The sequence below is a fragment of the Amblyomma maculatum genome, chromosome 1 (assembly GCF_055883805.1).
Source record: "Amblyomma maculatum isolate TAMU_Amacu chromosome 1, ASM5588380v1, whole genome shotgun sequence".
NCBI classification, from domain to species: Eukaryota; Metazoa; Arthropoda; class Arachnida; order Ixodida; family Ixodidae; genus Amblyomma; species Amblyomma maculatum.
The window spans coordinates 120,807,242-120,834,776 of record NC_139344.1 but is presented as its reverse complement, the minus strand read 5'-3'; the positions used below and the strand labels follow the sequence as shown (position 1 = coordinate 120,834,776).

At 41.0% G+C, this 27,535-nt stretch overlaps 2 protein-coding genes across 5 annotated transcripts in view; one reads left to right on the top strand and one right to left on the bottom strand.

The window, feature by feature from the left end:
* Positions 1-722, bottom strand: part of Hr39 (Nuclear hormone receptor FTZ-F1 beta) — an 87,137-nt gene extending 86,415 nt beyond the window's left edge. Inside the window, exon 1 of the mRNA XM_084588911.1 lies at positions 239-722. The gene's annotated coding sequence lies outside the window, so the exon portion shown is untranslated. The remainder of the gene's footprint in view (positions 1-238) is intronic.
* Positions 720-27,535, top strand: LOC146203737 (S-formylglutathione hydrolase). 4 transcript variants are annotated; one of them, XM_084588915.1, is made up of 8 exons: positions 720-847; positions 1,285-1,474; positions 1,572-1,670; positions 4,747-4,871; positions 5,283-5,344; positions 13,714-13,933; positions 20,098-20,199; positions 27,189-27,535. In XM_084588915.1, the coding sequence occupies exons 2-8, from the start codon at positions 1,315-1,317 to the stop codon at positions 27,261-27,263; spliced, it is 843 nt and encodes a 280-aa protein (XP_084445041.1). In that variant the 5' UTR covers positions 720-847; positions 1,285-1,314; the 3' UTR covers positions 27,264-27,535. The 4 variants fall into 4 exon arrangements, with proteins under 4 accessions (XP_084445041.1, XP_084445043.1, XP_084445039.1 ...); XM_084588917.1 differs by having other exon boundaries at positions 748-770; XM_084588913.1 differs by having other exon boundaries at positions 792-929.

Below are 27,535 nucleotides of genomic sequence, written 5' to 3'. Positions count from 1 at the left end.
CGGTGTTGCTCACAACCAGTATTTCGGATTGTTCCGGACTGCCCAATGAATTTAATAAGCACGTGGAGTTTTTTTATAAAGGTGCAAACGCAAAGCCAGCGTCAAAAAACTCCCTCGGCAGGGTCAGTACCCTTGCGCTCCGGCGGACGACCCAAACAATATCGATCGCTCGGTGTGAAGACTAGCCCCGCCAAAACACACTGTCGAGACAGCGGTAAAACTAAACAAAGGCACTCACCTTTTTCCATTACGATTCGCGTCCGGCGGCTCCCTCGGCGAAGTAGTAACTCCTTGCTTCTGTCAGTCTGCATAGCAGCCAACTAGGCCTAACGCGAATGTCGGCTGGCTCTCTCCGAAACCGAAAACTCCACATTCACGAGCTCACAGGACGCTTGATGAAACCGATCTAGCAAATGCATCGGTATGGTCCGTCTACTAGAGGCGCGCTTCATACAAAGCTCACGACGACATCGTAGCACACCCCGGTAGCGATAATTTTGTGTAACGCCAAATTGCAACACACTACTACCACAGGATCACGGCGTTATGCATGCACCCTCGCTCAAGGCAACACACCGTTCCAGCTTAGTCATACAGTTCATAGGTGTCGCGACGCGCTTTTGGCCAGCCACCTCTTTGGCCACTGTGCTCGGGGGCGACGCTGCTGCCTACTGCTGCCGCTTCGGCTTTGCTTGCGGTTCTAAAGCTGTGCGCTGTGCCGCTGTGCCGCTCTGCCAGCTCTGCGCCGACCTACGCCGACTGAACGCAAGGTACGCGCGGTGGCGCGCGCGTAAAGTGGTGATCCCTTCCTCTCGGCCTTCGGGCGAAGAGCAGAATACGCTGCAAGGTACGCTGTGCAAGAGGCAAGAGAGGAAACCTCTCACCTCAAGCGTCTGGGCTGTCTGGACGTCTGGACGTACTGTCAATCGGTAACTGCTTGTAACGGCGGCCATAAATGTGTTGTCTGAAATGATCGAAAATTTACTGAGCAAGCGTTTTAGGGAAAGAAAAGTTGCGAGGTTATGGAAATGCACTTTTTGTAATGAGAATGTTGCTAAAACGCTTTCATATCGACGTGGGAAGGGGGCGGCGTGTGTTATGCTGCTACAAAGGTTATCAATCATTGCACTGCTCTATGCTGCAAGATGTGCACAAACCACGTGGTGTTGGTGTAGACTCATAACTTAGCATCCGAATTCCGGCTTTTATCGGAGCAAGCTGTGTGAACAGGCTTTGTTGGGTAAGGCGCTGGTTTGATTCACCCTGTTTCCATTTCGTTTACAGCGATTGCTGAAGTGCGACTGAACTTCAGAGATGGAGGCGCTTACTCTGGTGTCCAGCAACAAGTGTTTTAACGGATTTCAGAAAGTGTACAGTCACTTTAGCGAAACGCTGAAATGCTCGATGAAGTTCGCTATCTACCTACCACCGAAGTCCGAAGTTACCGCCGTGCCGCTCCTTTACTGGCTCTCCGGTAAATATTTGTCTCTGCAGCTTTAGCAGTCACTGCTAATGAAGACTGCGCCTGATTAAGTTATTACAACATGTGCTGTGTTTCGTTTCAATCGCAGGGCTGACGTGCACGGAACAGAATTTTATCCAGAAAGCTGGAGCGCAGAGGTGCGCCAGTGAGATGTCCGTGGCTATAGTTTGCCCCGACACAAGCCCTCGTAAGTTTTTACAGCGTGTTCGACTCACTAACGGTGCGATCGAGGTACTAGCTATGTGAAGCTTTCCTTATGTTACCATTTATTCATCCGACCCGTCAGCCGAGCTCAAGCCTGGGGTTAGGATCAGTTCAGCCAGCCTGCACTCTAGCCGAATGGTTATCATTATTGCGACTATGTACTGACGTGAGGAAAATTCGCTCAGCATACTTCAAGGCACAGCATAACAGAGGTGTAAAAACAATGTTCTTATTGCTTACAATGTTGCTCTTTTTTTTACCAGTATATTTGGCGTAGATATATGTCATGTATATGATGACCACGCATACTGTACATATTCCTTTTTTTACATCATTGCATACACACATCTTGAATCAGATGAAGGCACTGGATTTTTGTACTGTGCATACCAGAATTGTGGCAGCAGTCTGAAATATTTGGCATTGTCACTAAATTTGTGGCATTTTGCTGGCACTGAACTTTGAAGTCAATCTGCCTTTCAGAATGTGGTAAAATTCTTCGGCACTTTCAAAGATTGATTGTTTGAGCACTGAGCAGCTGTTGAATACTAATCGACTGATATAGAGGCCTTCAAACCTTTTGCCCAGAGTGCCTTAGGGCAGGTGTGCTATAACATGGAGGGCTACAAAGAAAGTACATGAAGGTAATGGACAAAAATATCGAAGTTCACTGAGGACAGATGTAGTTGAAAACTTTGTGTGCTTCACGTTTGTGCTAGTGTTTCACTGCATTGCTGTTGTAAGCTTGACAAACTAGCAATCAGCAGTGACTCCGGGTGTTTATTGAATGAATTAATTCCTTCTTTGGATCTGCCCGCCGTGGTGGCCATAGTATTTAGGGCACTCAACTGCTGAACCCAAGGATGCAGGATCAAATTCTGACTAGGGCAGCCGCTTTTCGATGGAGGCAGAAAGCAAAGCATTCGTGTACTGTGCGATGTCAGTGCACGTTAAAGAAGCCCAATTGGTGGAAATTTCCATAGTCCTTCACTACAGCGTTCCTCATAGCCAGAGTCGCTTTTGGAATGTTAAAACCCTATTAATCAAACCACACCATCTTTGGATCTGATCTACTTTGGTCTGAAAAATGTTTACCAATGCGGGCACTTTCTGCTTTAAAAAGGGGCTTAGCAACAAGCGAAATGCTTCTAGTGTAGATTTTCCAGATTCTGCTTCTTTATACAAAATTTCCTTTTGTGCATATGTTGTCCATTTGACTTATAGCTTGTCACTTGACTGTAGTTTCATTGGTTAAAACTTACTAGGGACAATTAAGAGCACTAGAAAGACAACTTCGTGGGCTAGACAAGCTGGATAAATGTTAGCATCCACGTGCTTAAGAGCCTGAGCATTTTTCACATAAGAAAAACCTGGAATACTAAAACCACAGGCCTGATACTGGTTACCATATTACAACTACTTGCTTTGCACAAGCCATATATTGCATGCACATCAGTGTTCTCTAATGAAATAAAAAATGTACCACTGTGGTTTCAGCCCAGCAAAGCAGCAAAGTTCATTGAGGGTGAGCAAGTACAGAAATCACTTCCATATACTGATTGGTGCTTTGCTTATGGCCGTTTGGCACTTTCTCCATTGCCTAACCCTCTGCTGCATGTCAGTTTTTGCAGGCACCTTTGACAGCTTTCTAGTTGTGCTTCAAGTCCTTAACCCTCTCTATACTGTCGTGTACATCTAGCTCTGGTTCATACCGGCTGAGGTAACCTGGCATCAGCCATAGGAAGAAACAAAATAGCTACTGTGGTTGTTGACAGCATTAGCAAACCTGGGCATAGACTTGGCCTTAAATGCATTAGCTTGCATAAAATGAAATAGGTAACCGGTAGAAGACAGGCACCTAGCTGAAACTCTGTGCTACTATGGCAGGTGTCTGCAGCCACCTGTGGACTGGTTTGCAGAGCATTGCAGGCCAGATGTGGTCAGCAGGCAGAGATGTCAAAAACATGTTTTTTACATTCAGAGGATCTCGGACAGAGGGTCTTTTATTTTTTTTTCTTTAAAACCTGTATTTTGATGCCAAGTTATTTTGTGTAAAGTGATGAGAAAGAAAATATATAATAAAAGATTACTCTGTATTTAGTATTCATTTATCATAGTAAGACTACCATGTTTTACATGTTTGTTTTTCTTGGTGTCATTCTGCATCTCATAAAACCAATAATTGGTTACAAAACTCGAGATCCGTTTCTTGTGTCTTGTTTTCAGTAAGTGGCCAAAATTCATTGTACAGTGTTGTTACCTCCAGTAATATACATCAGCTTTTGTATGCAAGCGTTTGTACTTTAATGATAGGAAACTTGCTGAAAGGCTTTACAGGTGTTCAAATGATTGCCTGCAGAGGGGGACAGAGTGCTAAATACATTTACTTCATGCCATGTCCAAATGTCTTTAATTTAGATCAGTGGATAAGCTAAAAGTTGCTGCCATTTTCTTTTACTGCATTTTTTTTCGTGGCGAACATCAAGCTGCTGCAAGTGAATGTTTGTAATATGTTGAAATGCAAAGGTGAAGCTGGTTAAGGACCAATTTGCACGATGGTTGCTACCCTAGCACTCGTAATAGCATTGACTCAAATGCACATGCACAGCATTCAAGTCGAGTGCACTGCAGGTACATTCTTATGTAGTAAACTAAATGGGAAAATCATAATTTACCATGCAAATGGATAAAGTATTAGTATGGGGCTTCTGAGGGATGTATGTGATTCTCAAACCATTCTATGTTTATATGGCAGTGTCCTCATTAAAGGCTAAGATTGCTTATTGTACTCTTTATCAGCAGTGTGTTTTAATAGACTGCAACATTTATTGGTAGTCATTACTGTCAATAATACCATTAGACAGCAGTGTAAAATTGGCCTTCTTTACTGATTAATGTGTTAGGTACATTTGTGCGAGGTCATTAGATTTTTCTTGCTGCCATTGTGCTCTAAAGAAAAAAAGAGCTTTATTTATTTAAGTGTCTGCAGTGCACTACTGTTTGAAGTTTGATGCGTTTGCAGTCGAGTGTCCTAATAATTCAGTGAGTAATTGTCCCAGGTGGATGCAACATCGAGGGAGAAGATGACAGTTATGATCTTGGTACTGGTGCTGGCTTTTATGTGGATGCTACTCAAGGAAAATGGAAGGAGAACTACAAGATGTACTCCTATGTTACGAAAGAGGTGCTGCTCTTTTAATTTTGTCTGCCATTTTCTTTCTGAAAGGGCTGCTGTTATTTCTGTAATCCCTCTTACTCTTGACTTAGTTCAATAAATTCGAAGCATGGTACTTACTATGGCACAATAGGAAACATTTTTGTGAATTAAGGTTTCTTTTTTTACAATATGCCGGTGATGCTTAAATGCGAGCTAGCCAACAGCATCAATAGATTAGTGAATACCACTTGTTCTGAAAACTCTTCTTTCAAGGATTCATCAATGGCTTAATGTGAAAGTTTATCCTCAAAATGCATATTTCAGTCTAAACAGTAGAAGTAAGCATAGCAACCTTGGAAGTCAACATCGTCATAGATTTATTGCTAACTGCCCCGTCTACTTTGTCTCTTTTATATCTGCCACATTGTCAAAATTTAGCTGCCAGCCATAGTCAAGAACTTTCCTGTGGACACCACCAGGCAAGGCATATTTGGACACAGGTATGCTATCCTTACAAGTTGCCATTTTGCTCAACACCGTCTTTGTTTCCTTTTTGCTAGAGGAATATAGTTGTATTGTTTCTTGTGTTTTCAACATGCTTTGCAAGTTTCTTCTGTCCATTGGTCATGTAAACACCTCGTCAATGATCCGCTGGCTGAGTGAAACTTAGCTAGCTTCTTAAAGCATTGTGCAGGGCTTCTAAGAAATGTCAATGTGAAACTGTGTTCCTGTTGCATACTTTAAAAAGTCACTAAAGGAAATATTATATGGAGTCCATTTGTTTCTATGAAAGGTAGTTAGGGGTCTTCTTGTGTGTCTCATATGCGTTTCCACATGTTGCATGTATGCATTTAAAGCTTTCTTTTTTTTGGAAGAAGACTGCTTTTAATAAGGCTGCTTATGCTTCCTCTACTTTCATCATTACTGGCAGCATCTCCCATGACATCAAGGAATGAGTGCTGTCTATTGTGATCGAGGCACATCTTCAAATTGGCATGGTTAAGCTTGCTCAAGTAACATTGTTGGCTGCTGGATAAGCTAGCATGATAGCAACGGTGCTGACCATGTTGTTATGTCACAAGGTTAATTTATGCAAGTGTCGAATGTGTTTCTAAGGATGTGTTATGAGAGCCATAGAGCACTACTGAATTGCGTAAAAGCGCATTCCACAACTCATTTTGTGGGTTACAATCCGAATTCACTATGATAGCAACGGTGCTGACCATGTTGTTATGTCACAAGGTTAATTTATGCAAGTGTCGAATGTGTTTCTAAGGATGTGTTATGAGAGCCATAGAGCACTACTGAATTGCGTAAAAGCGCATTCCACAACTCATTTTGTGGGTTACAATCCGAATTCACTTTAATGTCACTTTAAAAGTGCTGCAAAACATGTGCCTTAGTGGCTCATTGGGTGTGGTATTCAAATTCTGAGCGTAAATTTGGGTTCGACCCCTGTTACAGCAGTTGTATTTCTGCAGAGGTGGCATGAGAGAATGCTTGGGCACTGTGATTTCAGTGCTCGATAGAGAATCTCAGATGATTCAAATTAGACCAGAGTATTTCATTATAGCGTCCCGTATAGGCCATAGCGTTGCTTCAGTGCCAAAAAAAAAAAACCTGCAAATTCAATGGGTTAGGTAATTTACTATCTCCAAGGCCTTTCCTTTTGTCTCGACACACCATGGCAGCTCAGTGGCTATAATGTTTGCTTGCTGGGCACAAAGTAACGGGGTCAAATCCCGGCCAAGGCAGCTGCATTTCTTTGGAGGCAAAATGCAAAAACGTCTGTGTGCTGTGTGGCATTAGAAGGAATGGATGCAGTTGTATTGTAATTGTAGTGGGACATGGATGAATTAATGAGACTTTACAATATTCAGTAGCGCTGTGACAGCTCCACAGGTTTCATGCAGATCCTTCCTGTACAAAAACTGCCATATGAAATCCTTTATAAAATTTATACTGGATTTTCCAGTAGGGCTACTAGGGTATACAGTTCTGTGCAGTTCGTTTTATTTTTATATGCATATATCTTGTGAATTCTGAAATAAATGAGACGAGTAGTGTTTGCTATTTTTTATTTTTCATTTTTTCTTCACTGATCAGATATTCGAAAGAATGTTTTTTCCATATTCATATTTGATTCGTATTTGAAAATTACAATATTCGCACACCCCTACCTTATAATGAATTCCACTTTTCATATGGCACAGAAAAAGCGCTTTAAGCTAGGTAAAGCAACTTTCTGCAGTGAAATTGGTACTATTGGCACACCTCACGTGAGGTGCAGCATTTCATACTTAAGGTGCAGTGCTGCCAAAGCTACATGCTGGCATGTCTCCTCATGCTGGCTACATACGCACCCGAGAAGTAGTTATACATCCAAAGTACACACGAGATGTTTTTTTTGTTTGTTTGTTTTTTGTGACAAAGCTCATGTACTGTAACTGGCAACGTCCTGCATTCCATTGAAATTCCAATTCCTTTCCAAATTCCATTCCAGTGTGCGAATATTGAAGTTTTGAATGTACGAATTGAATGGGAATATAGGGAAACAAATGTCTGAGTATGGAGCATCTGACAAGTCAGAAAAAAAAAAAAAAATTAAGAAATAGCAGACATTGTTCACCTTATTTATTTCAGATGAACATGGATTTGCAAACAAAATTGAACTCTTACTGCACAGACATTTATACGCTACTTAAAAATTTTATACAGGATTCCATATACTGGAGTATTGCACAGGATGGAGCTGCATGAAATCGGGTGGAGCTGTCATATCGCTGCATATAGTAAACTCTAATTAATTTGGCCTTCAAACAACCAGAAAGCTCGAATTATATAATGGGCCTGGAAAAAGTGCTGAAAACCGTTTGCATTACAATAATATTGTGTGATGATCAAACACCTGCACAATGGTTGCCTGCATTTCAGATGAAACCGAAGTGAGATCGATATTTTTTTCCAGTGTAGTCAAGTGCTTTGTTTTGTGCACACTGTCAGAAGGCCTCTGCTACCCTTTTTCTCAGTGATGTCGTAACAGTGGTCCCTCTTCACAAAACAGCTCCATCATGTTTTGAGGGTGCTTCACTGTACAGTCTACGCAGTCAAGCGCTGCAGTGAAGCACGCAGTGCTGAGAAACTTCTCTGAATTCCAAAAGTTTCGGCTTATTCGGTAATCGTCAAATAATCAGAAAATTCCAAATTTTAGTTGTTTTTAATTGAATATGAGTCAAATAACAAACATATTGATTTGTGTTGGAATTTATAATGTTCTCATATGCCTACCTTTTACCAAACTTTCTGGTTCTCATCGAGAAATTGGGGTTGGAGTTAAAGTTTATTTCTTTCTTTTACAAGAAAGGGGAAGCCAAGGCAAAAGGCGGCAAGCCTGACTGGGCCTTGGCTCCCAAAACAGATAACAGACAACAGCACACACATCTAGTGTATATATATATAAAGAAAAAACATTATGCAGCACTTACATAGGATATGTAAAAGATATGAATACATGCAGTATTCATTGGATATAAAAATCAACAGATCACGCTGTCAATAACATAAATATTTACACTAAAAGCAAAAAATATTTACACAAAAAAGATTACATATGAGAAAAATACAGTTACTACAACCATTGAAATTATAGGGGATATTCATTTAAACATTGTTTTACGTTCTTTTTAAATACCCTAGGTGCCAATGAAAATTCCACATTTGGTGTGTTGTTGATTAGGGATGGCACCTGAAAAGTTAATTTCTGTTTTCCATAGTTGGTTCGAGTAATAGGTACAAGTTTTTTTCGTGTTCGCAGGTCATACGTTACTGTAGATCTATCAGGTAGAGTAGTATACAGCCTATTATGGTGAATGTACTGCAGAAGACGAAAGTAGTAAATCTGATTAGCGGCTTATATGGCATATTTTTTAAATAAGGGTTCTGTAGGCAAGTCACGCAGTATACCGTAATAACCTTCAATAGCTCGCAGAGCTTTTTTTTGGAGAACAAGCAACTTATTAATATTTGTAGAAGTTGTGGTTCCCCATATGAAAATACAGTATGTTAGTTTGGAATAAAAAAGAGCATAATAAATTGAAATTTTTAACCAAATGGGTACCAAATTCGAAATTCTGTAAAGACATCCTACAATTCTACTCAAGTATTTTACTAAATTTAAAATGTGCGTATTCAATGAAAGGTTTTCATTGAACCAAACGCCTAGAAACTTGATTCGTAACTTGCTTTATAACGTTGCTGTTATATTTAATTACTATACTACATTGAAGAGTGGTGTTGATTGGCCTAAATATCATGTAGGTAGTCTTATTAAGATTCAAACCGAGTTTATTTGCCGTCAACCAAATCTCTAAATTGTTTAAATATTCATTGACCGTAATTTCTAATCTAGACAAGGCACAGTCGGTAAAAAAGATATTGGTATCATCCGCGTACATGATCAAATCCAGGTGAGTTAGGAATATTTGTGATATCATTAATATACACTATAAATAACAATGGTCCCAAAATTGATCCTTGAGGAACACCTTGCCGTATAACCATGTTAGTAGAGCAGCAGTTATTAACTCGTACAAACTGTAGCCTGTTCCACAGATAACTTCTTAATAAATCTAGTGGCACACCACTGACTCCATAATCAGCCAATTTACTTAATAAAATATCATGTTGTACACAATCAAATGCTTTTCGAAAATCCAGGAATAAACCAAGGGTATATTTCAGACATTCAATGTTATCAATTATTTTTTCTTTTATGGTTAACAATGCTTGTTCAGCGCACCTTCGCTTCACAAATGCATACTGAAAGCTGGTTATAATGCTGTATTTGTGAAAGAACTTTTCGAGCCTAGTATTGATTACTCCCTCGAACACTTTGGATAATACGAGCAATATGGAAATTGGTTAAGAGGGATTCTCTAATTTAAGATGGAGTGATATGCTTATACAGGTGCACCACTTGCCTAGCTTTCATAGTATTGCACGCTAATTGTGAAATGAGTATAACTGATGTTTAATGTGTGGTTTCGTTTCTTTTTTTAAGGATTTGCTTCTTTCTAATTTTGCTCTTTACATAGTCTTCAGCGCATTAAAATTTATGTTGGATGGTGATGCTGCCATCATGTTGATGTGTAGCATGGCAAAACAGCAACAGCTCTTCTTCCATGGTGCTGGTCATACAATACTGGTACTACACTACCGATCTGTGATGTAAGATGTGGTGGCTTTGTTGCCCCACTTGCCCCACGCAAGCAAAAGTTTTCATAGTAGTTTTTTGATTTCTCAGTGTAACTATGAGGCCACACCATCTTTTAATACTCATTACAGTATAGCCCCTCTATAGTAAAGTCACTTGAGCCAGCAAAATCTTTACCCTGCCAGTGTCTTTACTATGTCAGTTGGGGATGGCAAGGCTCTGAGGATACTGTCTGGTAATTTGCTTCTACTAAAAGTAATAGCATTGGTTTATGAAAGAACTCTCAGAGATACCTGCCATCCCCTTTTATTGTCTCTTATGTAATGAGATTTGTTTTCAGTTATCACAATTTATGCTATTGTGTCCTCAATGTCATTTATGTCTTATGGAAACGCTGCGTTTGCATGAATGCAATGTGGCTACAAGAATAAACGAGTTTGATTCCACATGAAAGGCCAAAGCTTTATGTGAGCATGGCATCGTCTTTTGTGCCCTCAGTTTCATTTAGGTGGCAATATTTTAAAAAGCGCGCTAAGGTTAACTGTTGTCCAATGCTGCGAATTTGCCCCCTTCCTGTTTTTTTCTTCTCCCTTATCTTCATTGTATATTTACTGTCTTTACTTTCTCAGCAGCCCTCGTTGCCTTTTTTCTATGTTCGTAACCTGTTTCCTTTTTTCGTGCGCATTGTGCATCTCGTGGCTCCAGTGCTTTTTGAAGAGTTGGCTTCTCCTTGCAGCTCGCGAGTCTAGTTGTTAAGCTATCTCTAAAGGTGCGTTTTAGTCTTTATTTGGTTTTATTTGCCTCCGAAGGTTCACTCTCGCTATTCTGGACTACACATGTGCAGCGACATCATCATTCTGTGGGACGTGCGCCGCCATGGCCAGACATTCTTTACAACCGTCGTTTACTAAATATTTCTGTAGTATAAATGAAAAAAAAAATAAAAAATAAAAAATGTGCTGTCTTTTGTGGAAGGAAAAATGGGAACGCCAATAAGTTTTACTATATATGAGTTTACTATAGTGGAGTTGCACTGTATATGCTTGGAGGAGTTTCCTCTCTGGGTACTGAACGTGAGTGCACAGCCCTCGGTAACAGATGTAAATAAACTATCAAAAATTTTCTCATTATACTATGCATCTATGATGGTGGTCATTCGTTAATGTCTGGCAAATGTTTTTAAGTATGAAAAATTGTGCCAGTTTGTTTTGAAGCGGATATCTTCTTAAGATGTTGTGGTAAATGTGTCTTGTAACAGCGGACATGTATCTGGCAGTGTCTAGGCATTTGGTCACCTGGGTGTTGTTGTTTGAATCTCACGAGCTCCTTGCATAGCCCAACACGCAGCCATGCGTGCTGCATTTGCTCATTAATTTGGTTGTTTGAGCAAGGCAGTTCTTAAATGGCACTATAAGTTACTGCCACGTCATAGCATACCGCATTTCACATAATTCTCCTAGCCACCTCTGGTGCTTATGAACACCCCCAATAATTGTAAATACGGTGTTGATATTTATGCGTGCATGAAAAATGCATGAATATGTATATGTATTGACGAGGAGATAGTGTAACAGTTTTTACAGTCACATTGTTCACTAAAATGTTGCATTCTTTTGTCTGGGACTACACTTCTTTTGCCTGGTACTTTTACTGGTGTGAGATTATCATTGTGCTCATACACCAGGACAATTAAAATGCCCAATGTAAAATTCTTAAAGACATGTGTTAAAGATTAAAAGTAAATTTGGCAGTCAGTCTCGTCTTCGAGAGTAATTGTAAGCATGACATGCATTGCAGGAAAAGCCTGCTGCATTATAGGGTGGTTCATGGATGATGGTAGCTGCACTTGAGTCTGGAGGAACTATCAGCTGCCTTAGTTGTACATTGTGCTTAGCCTCCTTTGCTGCTATTGGTGGACCAGCTATAGAGGGGACAGCTCATTTAGCTCATTATGATTAGTAATGGAGTTAGTAGGTTCAGTCAGTTAATACCGCTCTTTAAATATTATGAAAGCAATCCCTTCATTTCTCTTGTGCGAGTGAAGAATTGAACTGCACAACTTCTCAGCCGATGCTTATGTATGTGGTTGCGCCAGTAATCTAAATTGGAATATAAGTAGCCATTCAGCACTTTTTAAAAGATAGCAGGATTCTATATCGGAGAGAGAGAGCTGGGCTGGATAGATCATCCATGTCAACAAATGGTTGGCATGACACCAGATAAGCAGCTAAATGGTCAGGTATGTGGAAGGCCACGTTGGTCAAGCTTGTATTCAAGAAGTTGGAATGTAACATTGTTAGCTGTTTTGTAGAAGTGAAGAAATGTAATGAAGTACATTGATTTAGCTAGGCATAGAAAAAGGAGCAGGGAGTGAATAGTGAAAGCAAGTACAGTTAAAACTCGATTTAATGAAGTTTAGAGGAGCCACCAAAATATTACAGAATTCGTAAAATTGAGTGAGGCATTTCTCAGTCACCTAATTTGATACATTCGATTATATGGTGTACCTGCATCGAGAAAGCTACCACGTTTTCATATTAGCAAAGCGTAATTTTGCCGAAAATGAAATTACGGCCTGCTGGAACAACCGACACCACTAGCGCATGTGAAAAGAAAGAGTGAAAATTGTTGCCTCAACAATAGCCCCAGGGGACTACAAATTTATCTTCCAGCAAAGAAGTCGGTGATCTTTGCTTGTGTGCTCTGTGTAAGCAACGGCCACACGGATTCCTCTTAAGTTTGAAGTTTGTCCAGTACATCTTTCATCCCTTCTTGTGTTCCAGCAAACTACCGGTACAAGATGAAGGGCATCCACCACTTCTCTCGCCTTTTGGTGAATTCTGGCGAAAATTTTAATCATTTTGCACGCCACTCTGGTGAAAAAAGTAGGACAAAGGTTCTTCACGATGCTACCGCTGGCTCGCAATTAGTGAATTTTAGGGCGTTGTTCACAAAAAAGATAAAAAATGAACACTTTTCCACCTTGATTTAAAAAAAAAAAAAGTTCAATTTTGTTAAATCGAGTTTTGACTCTACCTTTATGGCAGACAGGCCCTTGTGCAGTAGCAAAATCAAGTTTACTTGTCTAAGAATCCTGTCATATAAAAACAAGAGCCTCACATGTTCTCCTGAAAGTATAGGGCCACATCATTCAGATATTATTTGCAGCCAGTTTTAAAATTTTAGCACTCAGCCATATCAGTACTTCGCTTATATCTGACAAGATACAAGATCAGAGTTGAACAGGTTGTGGCTGCTTATCTAACTGCTGGTTAACACTTGCTCCTTTTTTCTCTCCTTGGTATGCATGAATGGGAAATAATTTTGTTATGTATATTCAGGGATATAAGAACTGGGTCTCAGATATTTATTCTATTTAATATCTGCATTTTACACCACTTATCCAGTTAAGGAAGGGTGTCAGTAGTTTTGTTCTTAATGACAAATATTTTCTGTGGAAAAAAAAAAAGCCCCGGTAAGAAACTGGAGCTTAATAAATAAAAATGCCACATGGATTTTTGTAATGTGCTCACCTAGATATGTGTGATGTGCTAAGACTCACCTTGTAAGCACATTCAGTGAGAAGAGCTGATAGTACAAGCAACCTGAGTAATGTTCAAGTAACACTAAATTGATTTTGTTGATTGGCTTTTGCAGCATGGGTGGTCATGGTGCTCTTATCTGTGCACTAAAGAATCCTGGGATGTACAAGAGTGTGTCTGCATTTGCACCTATCTGCAACCCTATTGACTGCCCTTGGGGCAAGAAGGCATTTTCAAACTACCTGGGCGAGGACCACAAAGCCTGGGAGGAATATGATGCCACTTGCCTTGTGCAGAAGTACAAAGGACCACCTCTGTGGTTCCTCATTGACCAGGTAGGATATCATTACAGAGCACCCAGTGCCTTTCCACTGGTGGTTTATTGAGGAAACATTTTATTAAGTGGCTTGCTTTCTGAAGCAACTGCGAACATGGTGAGTTTTGGCTTCCTAGGGATCTTTGTACCACCGCTGTCAAAAAGTTCAACGGCTGGCTATAAGGACCTGGTGCCCGTTGTATGGCACCGCCATCGCCTCTGCGGAACAGCGCCACGCGCGGCAAAACGCTCGCCAGCGGAGTGCCGAGGCAGCTGAGCGGCGCAGTCGTTTCCGTTCTGCGAGACGTACTCAAGCATGTCCCTACCCATCATTCTGCAGTGTGGCTTTGAGAGCTTTGAGCTACTTTAAGTAATCGAAAGAAGTTTTTTTAACCGGGAAATCTTGAAAAAGGAAAGGGCCATCCTCGGCAGGGCGTGCATGATTTTTTTTTTTTTTTTGAAACCGCCCAGCGCATGGTATTTCTGTTATATACTCGAAAATGCTGCATGCGCGATTTCACCATGCGCTAGGAACACCTTCGTTAGGTGCTTGTGAAGACGACTTCGGAGACAGGAAATATGCCTGCACTGCCGTTCATCTTATTCTTGTTCTTGTCAAAGCCAGCCTGAAGATCAAATACTGCTGAGCCGTGTAGCCATAACGCCGTAGTAGTAGTAGTTGTAATGGTCAGCATTTATGTAAAATGAAAAATATGCTGCACCTGTCTTTTTTGGTAATAGGTTCAAATGATTCAGAATAAAATAATAGCAGATGACCACCTGGAAAAGAAAAATAAACAAGCAAGGCAAAAGTAAGATTATTTTTATGGTAGGAAAAGCAAATAAACATACTTCCAGGACTTCCTGCACAATTACGCTACAATAGCTCACTGAATCCGGCCTTGAGACTATAAAACTTAATCATAATATAAGCGAAATGAGTAATACAGCATTGGCCATACAAGCAATTTCTGAGAGGTAAAACGGTCTTGTCTTATGCCATAATCAGGAAATCTCGCATTCACTAAAATGCCAATGAGAAACACTGTATCTAGGCGGGCCAGAAGCTGGGCGCTGCTGAGAAAATATGTAAACTCGTGTCAAGTGCAACGTGAAAGCGAAATAAAAAACAGATAAATGTTTTCTACTCGAGAAGAAATATGTGGGGATCTATTAAAACTCCAAATGGCAATTTGCGTGTCCTCGAAATTAAAAAAAAAAAACACTGCGTTCATGCTCGTTTTCAACAAAATGGTTTTTTTTTTCTTTTTTTTTTTTTTTTTCGCCTTTTATATGGAGCCGATAGCAGATTTTGTGACTATGCGGTATTGAATGAGCTCTGAAATGAGTGATTTTATTATGCGAGACTGACATGGGGGCGCAAACAAATTTGAACAAATTCTAAGAGTATCAATGCAGAGCTTTCAGCACAGTTTCATTGGTTGACAAACGAAGAAAGGAAAAAAGGCAAGAAGATCATGGTAATAAGAATTGTTCATGCCTCCTATCTTTTGTTTCTGTTAAAGAGAAAAAAAAGTAAATTCTCTACAACTGTAACAGCGAAAGCAGCTGCACAAACAACATTGTCTCTGCCCATTACTGAAGAGCGTAAACGTGGCTCGAACGACAATGGTGGCTGCCTTTTCCTTTTCCATGCTGGGATTTTCTTGTACACAGGTGGGGAAATGCTAGTGTTGAAACTTACGCTGTTGGGTTCCTTCGATTTCCAATTGTCAATAAAGTGACTACAGATAAAGGAATGCGGCTTCGGCTCCGATACTCTCGTGTCGTCACTCCTGGGGAACAGAAGGCACAAAGCATCCGGTTGCAACTGGAATTTTAAAAAATTCGGCACTTTCCACAACCACACAGTAACCAAATACGTAGATGCGTGCCTCTGTCTTTTAAAGAACCATGCTTAGGTCGCCTGCCACTCATGCCTCTGTGGAAACCCGTAGAAATGAATTGCCTTAAAAGCCCCCGATGAGTTCGCATAGTTGGTGCAGCCAACAATGCACCATGTTTCGCCAGCCTTGTTTGGCCAGACTTCGTTTCACCTAACATATTCACACAACTAGCCCAACTTTCTTCTTTCCTGAGGATATATTCATGCGCAACATCAACGAAACAATAGGATTTCCAATTTCCACATAAACCAACGACAGTGTGCTCCAATGCGCTGGCGCATGCCAGCAATGAGCGATGCGCCGAGAGGCGGCGCCACCCGTTCAGCTGTCCGTCCCTATAGTACCGAGTTGCAGAGCACAACTGTTCCCAACACAGCCAAGTTGTAGGTAGGGGCACTCACCCGTTAGTGATGTGGGTTACTGTATTTATTTCAGTGTAACACTCGCCTTCTTTTAAAAATGATATACATGTTAGAATGAAGTATGAAAATGAAGCGCTCTTCCAAAATGGTTTGAGGGCAGCTTTGAAGGGGCGACAAGGGAGGGCAGGGTTACGATATGGTTGGATGTTTCACTGTCCATGGCAATTGGCTCTTTCTTACTCGCCACAATCTTATTGGTTTGCACCGATTGCCTTGGAGAATGGTAGTACAAGCTTCAACTTCAGGTTGCCAGACCATTTTAAATGCAGGGTGATGACAAGCCTGCTTGTGTGACTCTGTTACCTGGCAATCAATTACGTTTCTATCTAGCAGATGAGTGCCACTATCTTTGCCTTGCATAAATTCCGAAATATTGTGTATAGCATAGAAACTCTATGCTGCAGCTAGCCCTTGGACTTTCTGTACTAGATCCACTGCATTCTTGGTATATGAGTGTGCTTTTGTGTTCTTTTGACCTAATAAAATGTCTATAAATCAGAAGCATGTTGATGGGACTCATAAGTTAGGTTTTGTTAAAAACAGCATGTTAAAGAAACAACTACATTTTCTTGTGCTTATCTTCCTTCTCTCACTTTTACGATAATTTGTATTACTCATATTGTAACTGCGAGTCAAGCTACATCAGTGTGAAGTAAATTCCAAGCTGCTGCTTACTACAACCAGTGCACACTGTTAGTAATTAGCACCATCTTCCAGGTGTTACAGGCATACTGTAATTTAAAATTCTAGATTCTTGCCTAAATATGCTCATACTGTCATCACAGGAGGTTTTACCATAATGCAGATAAACCTTGCCCATTGCCACAATCATCAGAAAAGTGCAAAGAAAGGTCTTATTTATCTGATAATAACAGTAATGGATTTTTATGCTGTAAGGGCAGTTGTGGACAAAACCTGTCAAGAACAAGTTTTACGGTCTCGAAACTTATGTGCAAATTATAGAAACTCTTTCTGGGAAGTTGGTAGTGCACATCTTTTCTAGGAGAGGAACCTAGTATATCAAAGGAGGTGCAAGCTTAGAAGAAAATAGACTAGTGCTGTTCATAACAGATTTATTCTTAGGAAAAGGAGCACACACCATATATATTGGTTGCAATGCATGCACCAAAAACGCACTGAGTGGACTCTCATGTACTGTAAAATTCTGAGCAAGCACCCCTACAAATCTTAATCTTGGGGGTGGTCCTGATTTTCTGCCTGCTGACTAGTTGCGTTTCACTGAAGTATAACGTGTTTAAAATATTTTGTTGGCATCACTTGCATCAGACTAGTGTAAGGAATGAAGTTCCATGCGCATTGGTTTAATGCCAACAATGCGTTGCATCAGGTGACGATTATGATGGCATTCACATTTATGCCATTCACATTTTGATGGACTTCTCTGACTTACTCACTCATGAACTGCTCTTGTCCCCATTTCTTGCGTAGAACAGCACATATATTCTGTACACTTTTTAACTGGTATGCAAACTTTTCAGCTTGTCACTGGTTTTGCAACTGGATACAAATAGAGCACCATTATCTGGGGATAAATATGGTGTTACACTTGAGCAGTACTGACATTTTGAATTTATGAATAGAGAATGTTCTAAGGTGAAAATTTTTTCAGAATTTCGTCATTATCTTTAATATGAATTATAGCAATTATCACTGTGTTTATCAGCTCAAGAGGTAATGGCATTAATGAACTGTTAGCATTAAGGTCTTGGTTTCTTTTTGTGTGCACATTTAGCATGAGCATAATGGTTATTCTTTGTAGAGGTGCGCACGGCTGAATTCCAGAGTCCGTGACTGGCCGGACGGAGCCTGTGGTACAAGAGGACTGGCTCAGCCCGACATGCCAAATTGCAATTGAAGCAATGACACAGAAAGAAATCATTTCTGAATGATGAATTTATTTAAGACCATTGAATGCTGAGCTCTCACTGTTAAGATGACAGATTTTTGCATACATAGCTATGATTCTAAGTTATTCTGCATAAACAAGTTATCCATAGAAGAAGGCTTGATCCTTGTGCTTTGCTCCTGTGTTATGAATCTGGCGATACTGAAGTTTGTTTCGCTGCTCGAAGTGATTGCTGGAATGGCTAATACTGTCTTATCAAGAAGAGCAAACTTTGGGTGCACTCCTTCTTTGCTTCTCTAATACTGTGCCAACTCAAACTTTGAGCATCTCGCTCACCATGTGCCTTTCATGTGTGCCATTCAAGGTGTCGCCATTCATGAGAAACAGTAGGCAAATTAAGCACCACAGATATTTTGGCTAGGTGTTATGTCCCGCGTCCAACAAGGAACGCACCACCTACATGTACTCGGGATTGGTGAGCCCAGCCCAGTCCGCCCAATACAAATATACCCTGGACTGGGCCTGGACTGGGCCTGGACTGGGCCCGGCCTGGGCCCGAGCCTGGCCCAAGGACCAGGCCAGGTATGGGCTTTCAGGCCGGCTCGAGCCCGTGCACAGCTTTACTTTGATGCCTATAGCTGGAGCGTTAACGCAGTAGACTTTCTGCACCAACCAAAAGGCACTTCGTGCATTGAAACATGTTTGCCACACAATTTTAGACACTTGTGCCTGTACTATGGGTGCACAAATATTTGGACTTTTGAATCGAATGTGTTTCTTATTCGATCCATATTCGTATTCGAAAAATTGATATTCAAAATTTCTAAATAATAGAAAATTACTGAATACAATGCAGTTTGCCCCGCACTGCATGCTTCTCTGCAATTCTTGACCACGTGGGCTGTGCTGTGCAGTGGAACATCCTCAAAATGTGACGGGGCCATTTTGTGAACAGGGCCTTCCCTACAATGCACACAAAGTGCAGCACTTTGGTGAAACTGGGGAAAAACATCATTCCCGCTTCGGTTTCATCTCAAATGCAGATATCCATCATATGAGTGTTCATCAGATAAAGTTACTCTTAAAGCAAATGACTTTTGGCAGTTTTTTGAGGCCCATTTGATAATTTGAGCTTTCTTTTAATTTAGACATTTTTTTCTAGTCCCTTAAGGCCGAATTAAACAAGAGTTTACTGTATTCAGTAGCGATATGACAGCTCCACCAAGTATCATGCAGTTCCTTTCTGTACAAAAAAACACATACTGGATCCTGTACAAATTTATACTGGATTTTTCAGTAGGGTATACACTGCTGTGCAATTCTAGTTTAATTTTAGTTGCAAATGCTATGTGAATTCTGAAATAAAGAAGATAAACAGCATTTGCTTTTTTTATTTTTCTGTGAATGTGCTCTTACTGATTATTATAATCAACATATACACATACAATAAATAGTTTGATAAACATGTCAAACCTATTAACCTAGCTGTTGCAAATACATGCATTCACAGTTACGGCAAGATATCTCTTCTTTTATGTGTTCACTGCCCATCCTAATTTGTACATACTAGCAAGCATCTCCAAGTTTAGTTAAAGGCATACCACCTTCTTCATGATAGTTTGAAGTTTCGGTAGAAAAGATTTGTTTTCTTTTTTAGCAATTGAGGGCTGCAAGTGCCCGGTGATAATACTGAAAAATATGTTTCAATACTTTCGTGCTGTTGAATCTCGTGTCTGTTACTGCTACATACTGTAGTGCTGTAGCACTCTCGCTCTATCTGTAGGCTATCAGCCCATTTGAGAGCATGAGCAACTGAGGAGATCCAAGAGTGAAATTTATCTTCACAAGAGTATGTTTGCAGTTTGCATACTGAACATGCAAATGCTAAGTTGATGACAGCTTCTACTGCTCTGGTGTACTAACTGGCCTGTAAATCATGACATATACTAGAATATTTAAATGTACCTTTCTCTTTTTCTTTCAATAGGGCAAGGAGGATAATTTTCTAACGGATCAGCAACTCCTTCCAGAGCGTTTTCTGGAGGCTGCACAGAAGAATGGTGCGGGTGTCACGCTACGAATGCAAGAGGTAAAGAAAATGCATGGAGATTGCAGTAGTCTGTGTAAACATTTTTCGCGTGCATTCTTTCAGCAAAAAGGTGTTGTACAATTTTTAGTGTGTGCTTACACATGCCTTGGATATAGTGCAGTTTCATTTGGGGCTGGGTGCCATGTAACTTGCTGCTATCAGAGATGTCACACCTCTCTGCATGGCTTTGTACAAAAAATTTGTTTTGCCCGTATGTGTACTCTTTTCGCTTTGAAAAATTAACATGATGGGTGGTATATACAGTAGAACCTTGTTGATACCTTCCTGGTTCATACGATTTCCTGTTTTATATGCTCAAAATTACAGGCGATAAAATGCCTCCCATATATTTACTCCAGTGGTGCAAGTTGCAGCGGTGGCGCAGCGGTAGAACATCCGCCTCGCATGCAAGAGGACCGGGGCTCAAATCCCGGTGCCGCGCAATTCTCCACCGGATTTAAAAAAAAAAAAAGTCCGCGTGTCGATGGAATTGCATAAACAGGTTTGGGGTGCGACCTGATGCCGGTGAACACCTCCGGCAACGCACTCCCTCACCAGAACAGGATTTGGCCACCCTGGTGCAGTAATTGGCCTCTCATGATAAGCTCCACAAAATCCCGGCCCTCAGTCACCAGCGGCTGCGGAACAACTGACCACGGCGGCGGTCAGACTTGTGACGCAGCAGGGGGTGCTAAGAATACCTGGCTCCGCTGGACAGGCCGCCATTGGAAACTGACCCTGGCAGCGTTTAATGCTAGAACCCTAGCTAGTGAAGCTCGTTTAGCAGTGCTGTTAGAGGAACTAGAGGGTATGAAATGGGATATCATAGGGCTTAGTGAGGTTAGGAGGCCGAATAAGGCATATACTGTACTGAAGGATGGGCATGTACTGTGTTATCGAGGTTTACCAGAGAGGCGACAACTAGGAGTAGGTTTCCTTGTCAATAAGTATATAGCGGGTAATATAGATGAATTCTATAGTATTAATGAGAGGGTGGCAGGCATCGTAATTAGGCTTAATAAGCGGTATAAACTGAAGGTTGTACAGCCCTATGCACCTACATGTAGTTATGATGACCAGGCAGTTGAAAGCTTCTACGAAGATGTAGAATCGGCAATGCGAAAAGTAAAGACGCAGTACACTGTACTAATGGGCAACTTCAATGCCAAGGTGGGGAAAAAGCAGGCAGGAGACCAGGCAGTAGGTGACTATGGCATTGGTTGTAGGAATAGCAGGGGGGAGTTACTAGTTGAGTTTGCAGAGCGCAATAACTTAGGGATCATGAATACCTTCTTCAGCAAACGGAAGAACCGGAAATGGACATGAAAAAGTCCTAACGGGGAGACTAAAAATGAAATTGACTTCATAATGTGTTCAACCCCCGCCATTATGCAAGATGTAGAGGTAATCGGGAAAGTGCGATGCAGTGACCACAGGATGGTGAGGTCCCGAATTAGCCTAAATCTGAAGAAGGAACGCAACAAATTAGTAAGAAAGAAACCCATCAACGAATTAGCGGTGAGGGGGAGGGCAGAAGAGTTCAGGATCTCGCTACAGAATAGATATTCAGCTCTAAACGAGTATGGCGACATTACCCTAGAAGCAATGAACAATAATTTCAGAGATTTCATTACTGAATGTGCGGTAGAAGAGGCGGTGGGATAGCTGGAGAGGATACCGGTAAGCTGTCTAAGGAGACGAAAGATTTGATTACAAAACGCCAGAGTATGAAAGCTTCTAATCCAACAGACCAGATTGAATTGGCCGAGATATCAAAGCTAATCAATAAGCACAAGGTGGCCGATATAAGGAAGTATAACATGGAGAAAATTGAGCATGCTGTAAAGAACGGGGGAAGCCTTAAAGCGGTAAAGAAGAAATTGGGCATAGGCAAAAACCAGACGTATGCGATAAGGGACAAGGAGGGAAACGTCATCACGAATATGGACAAAATAGTCAAAGTAGCCGAGGAGTTCTATACAGATCTCTACAGTAGCCAAAGTAGTAGGACCGTAAGGAGATTGGCGGTAGGGAAAAACAGTCAGACGTTTCACCAGTTACGAAGGAAGATGTCAAGAAAGCATTAGAAACTATGAAAAGGGGGAAATCAGCTGGAGAGGATCAGATGACTACAGATTTGCTGAAGGACAGGGGGGATCTCGTGTTAGAAAAGCTGGCCACCCTGTATACGCAGTGCCTGGTGTCATCGACGGTACCGGAACCATGGAAGAATGCAAACATTATCCTCATTCATAAGAAAGGGGACTCTACGGACCTTGAAAATTAGACCAATTAGCTTACTGTCTGTTACGTATAAGGTATTTACTAAGGTAATCGCTAATAGAATCAGAACAACCTTAGACTGCAATCAAGCAAAGGATCAAGCAGGGTTTCGGAAATGGTACTCTACTATCGATCATATCCATACCATCAATCAGGTGATAGAAAAATGCTCGGAATATAACCAGCCCTTATACATAGCATTCATTGATTACGAAAAATCATTTAACTCAGTTGAAACCTCGGCGGTGATGCAGGCATTGCGAAATCACGGGGTAGACGAGCAGTACGTGAAAGTGCTGGAGGATATATATAATGGCTGCACAGCAACCATAGTTCTGCATAAAGAAAGTAACAAAATTCCCATAAAGAAAGGTGTTAGGCAAGGAGACCCAATCTCCCCAGTACTATTCACAGCTTGCTTAGAGGAAATATTCAGAGACTTGGAATGGGAGCAGTTAGGGATAAGGGTAGATGGAGAATACCTCAGTAATCTGCGATTTGCTGATGACATTGCCTTGCTAAGCAACTCGGAGGATGAACTGCAAATAATGATTGATGACCTAGACAGGAAAAGTAAAAAGGTAGGCTTGAAAATCAATATGCAGAAGACTAAGGTAATGTTCAACAGCCTCGGAAAGGTACAGCAGTTTACATTAGGTAGCGAAGTACTGGAAGTTGTAGGCGAGTATGTCTACTTAGGACAGGTAGTAACCGCAAATCCGGACCATGAAAAGGAAATAACAAGAAGAATAAGATTGGGATGGAGCGCATTTGGCAAGCACTCACAGATTATGACTAGCAGCTTACCGGTATCGTTAAAGAGGAAAGTATATAACAGTTGCATCTTACCTGTACTCACCTATGGGGCTGAAACGTGGAGGCTAACCAAGAGAGTTCTACGTAAGTTGAGGACAACCTAGAGGGCTATGGAATGAAAAATGGTAGGGGTAACATTAAGAGATAGAAAGTGTGCAGAGTGGGTCAGAGAAATAACTCAAGTTACCGACATTCTAGTGGAATTAAAAAGAAATGGACATGGGCAGGACATGTAGTGCGAAGAGAGGATAACCGATGGTCGCTGAGGGTAACAAACTGGATTCCAAGGGAAGGAAAGCGTAGCAGGTGGCGGCAGAAAGTTAGGTGGGCGGATGAGATTAAGAAGTTCGCAGGGGTCAAGTGGATGCAGCTAGCACAGAACCGGGTTAAGTGGAGAAATATGGGAGAGGCCTTCGCCCTGCAGTGGGTATAATCAGGCTGATGATGATGATTATGATTATAACGAGCACCCTCATTTCCCCTTCATTTATCTGCTCATTTCCATGATAGTCGCATAGTTTCAGATTCGCTTCTCCCAAACAGTTAAGTTTGGGAGAAAACAGTTAAACCAAACTTAAAGTTTAAAACTCTAAGTTTGGTTTAATCTCAAATGCAGACAGGCATCGTATAGGTGTTCATCAGATAAAATTACTGTGATGCAAATGGTCTTCGGCAGCTTTTTCAGGCCTATAATTCAAACTTTCGGTTAATCGAACATTTGTCCTGGTCCCTCAAAGGCTGAATTAATGAGAGTTTGCTGTAGCTGTCGTCTGAGATAAATAGTGCCTTCCTAGCTCACACAATAGGGCTCGAGTGTTGCACCTGTGTGCCACATTTTGTTGGTAAAAGAAAAGTTACTCGCAGGTGATGTTTCTGAGAAGCAGTTGTTTAACAATTTCATGAGTTCTCATCAAATAGGACTCAATTCATAATATTCTTATCAAAATTTTGAGTATTTACTCACCCCTAATATTGATGATTGGATAATTAGTGAATATGAGTTTTTTAAATGCATTTGTCACTTCATTCTTGAGTTAGTACTGCCTAATAAGGCACACATAGGTGCCGGAACATGTAGTGTGGTATTAATGTCGAGGTTATAATGCGCTGAAGCAAATCATGTTATAAAGAATGCTGTAGTAAAAAGGTCTGGATCAATGTTGTAGACCATCTGAGGTTCTTTAACGCCTACTGACATCATACAGCACATGGGGGTATTTCGCACTTAGCCTCCATTGAAATGTGGCTGCTGTGGCCAGGGTCGAGCGCAAATGCTCTGGCTCAGTAGTCAAGCTTCCTAACCACAGAGCCACCATGGCAGATTTAATGCACCACATACCATGAAACATTCTCTCTCTTTTTTTTTTTTTTTTTTTTTTTTTTTTTTTTTTTTTTTTTTTGCATGCTTGGTTTTATAAGTCGCTATGTTGACAGATGGGAAGCCGGTTGTTTGGCACCATATGCTGCGCAGGTTTGCACCGAAGATTATGCAGGGTATTCTGCATACTCTGCATACCCCCTGCACGGATCCTTATGTGGCTATCTGCACACTAGAACACAATGACACATGCATGTTGCCTTAAAGAAGTATAGACACCGAATTTCAGTGGCATTTTTCTTGTTAATGATGCGCAAGATATTCTTCAATATGGATCACCATATGGTTTGCACCTAGGATGGCTAAGTGATTATTAATTAAATTTTCTTTTCTCACCACTTTCAGTTAGCAGCCGAGATATGGCTGTGATGTCACAATCAAGTGTAGGCCTCCTGTGGCATGAAAACATCACTGACTCTTGTTGTGGTTCCTGTTTTTGAGGCAGGCTGGCTTTATCATTGTAGTGAATTAAAACGACACAGCAATGATTATATTGCTGTATTTTCATCCCTCGCTTGACCTAGACTTGACTGACGTCACTGCCATCACTCGGCTGTTGAAAGCAAAACTGAAATGTATGACGAAAAAAATTCGATTATAAATTATTAAGCAGTTGTTGGCGAATGTGGCGTGGCGATCTGTGTACAGTAATGTCTTGCGCATCATTGCAAAGAATAAAGCACAGACCCAAAAATCAGGTGTCTACACACATTGGCTCTGTAGTCGTATGGTCAAGCATCTGCTATTGGGCTTGAAGAAATAGTGAGCACCACCCGAGTACAGAACATCATCTTTCCCCTTTATATATTCACTTACGTAGTGATTTCCACTGGTGGATGAGAGCTGGGCGCTCAAATCGCAGTATAGTGACCTAAACCCCTATACAGCAAATCGACCTTGGTCAACCAGCGGAACATGCAGAGTGCACGGCGGAACTAATGCTGAGCTGATTTCGGAAGTTGAAGTCGCATCCTAGCGCCAAAATATGTTGAAATTAATAAATAGGCAGTAGTGCGGCACTCCGCAGCTTGCTTTCACACAATTTTAACGCTGTAGACGTTTCTCGATAGACACTTCGATGTACATGCGCAATAAACGGCAGTGCCCAGTGTCCTCTGCCAGGTATCTGTGAAACCGCTAAATAGCCCAGAAAGTCCCGCAACCTCTGGAAGCGACAAAATCACCAATTAGAACTTCAGGCAAGATCCAAAATCGTCAGCAGATCTGGTCTGCAGATCGAGCTAGAGCACCCCGAGTTACTCCAAATGACCAGCAGAATGCACGCAACCTATCTTGCTCGAGCACTGTAATTTGAAATCGTCATCCCGGAGCACGAAAACCTGCTCCAGAGCGACCAATGGAAATCATCAATAGTGAGCAGCTAGTGCTACTCATGCTCCTGTTAAAAAAATCCTGATAGGTATATATATTTACCAACTCCTCGCATGTTGATGTCGTGCTACTACTACCCAACAGTCAATGATTTGGGTCAAATTTGAAGCATAATGCATAGCATTAGTCATGTTTAGGTCCATCCTGGTAGTACCACTGATCTCGGTACAAAAATGACCTTGCCATTATACTTAGACCTGCTGTTTGCAATTTGAATCATGTTTTGTCCTGAAAAGGAAACAAATTGTCAAGGCAACTTTTCAGGCTAATTTGCGATACCTAACAATTGTATCTGTACTATCTTTGTGATTGCTGTGTGCAATTGGGAAGATAACTCATTTTGGAAATAAATGGCTGCCCTTGTTTTGTATGCGACATAGATGTACAGTCTTGATCAAGAGTCCTGAAGCCAAAGGATTTTCGGCTCAGCCGCAAAATGGAGCCGCCACACCATCAATAAAGGCCAAATGGCAAAGTGCGAGGAAATGATTTATATCACAGGCAGAAACTGTCTCACAGGATTTCACGACCTTTTAGTCTTTAATGGCACTGTGGCAGCTTCAGTTTGTGGCCGAGATGAAAATCCTTTGGCTTCAGGACTTTTGACCAAGTTTTTCACTTTCAAAATTCAAATTCATTTATTTATGCCTGGTATAAACATACTGTTCTTTGCTCTTTGATGGGTGTGTATCACTTGTGCATGTTTTTCCTAGGTTTTATGCACAATTATCTCACAACTCAACAAAATGTGCATGTAGTTACATGTACTGTACTGACCTTTGGTAGAAATACAGCATTCGTCCATGCAGATTACTAGCAGCAGTTTATTATGATGAAAATGAATTACCTTTAAATGATATTAATTGGTAATTGCAGTATTGCTAATTGGCAGTTCATTTTATTTCCTTCTTCCATTACCAAAAACATTTCAAATATTCAATATTTGTGGCTAGTCTATTGTACTAATAGTACTGTGGCTTGATTTAAAAGAACTGTGCCTAGATTTCCGCAAATGTATTGAAATGCCTTCTTATAATGGTCCTTTTTTCTAGATGCAATTTTCATTCTACTGGTAAACGTATTGTGCTTATGGGCCTTTTTTTTTTTTTTTTTTTCGCAGGGTTATGACCACAGCTACTTTTTCATTGCTTCATTCATTGAAGAACACATCAGGCACCATGCCACAACCTTGTGAACAGACTGCCAGGTGGCCTTTCCTTGCCTGTACTGCATGTCGTAAAAGAGCGACAGTTTTCTTAATTTTAAAATATGTATTCTTTCTCATTATGCAATGGGTGCAAACAGATGGCTCTACAGTCTTTTCAAACCGAGAGGCATTTTTGGTGTGGAGCCATTACAATATACTGCTTTGGCCTGTGTGCACGTTAAATGTGTACAGGAATATTTGAAGATGTGTTATATGTTAATCTTGAAAGTTTTGTTTAATAAAATGTGAAATGGCCAATA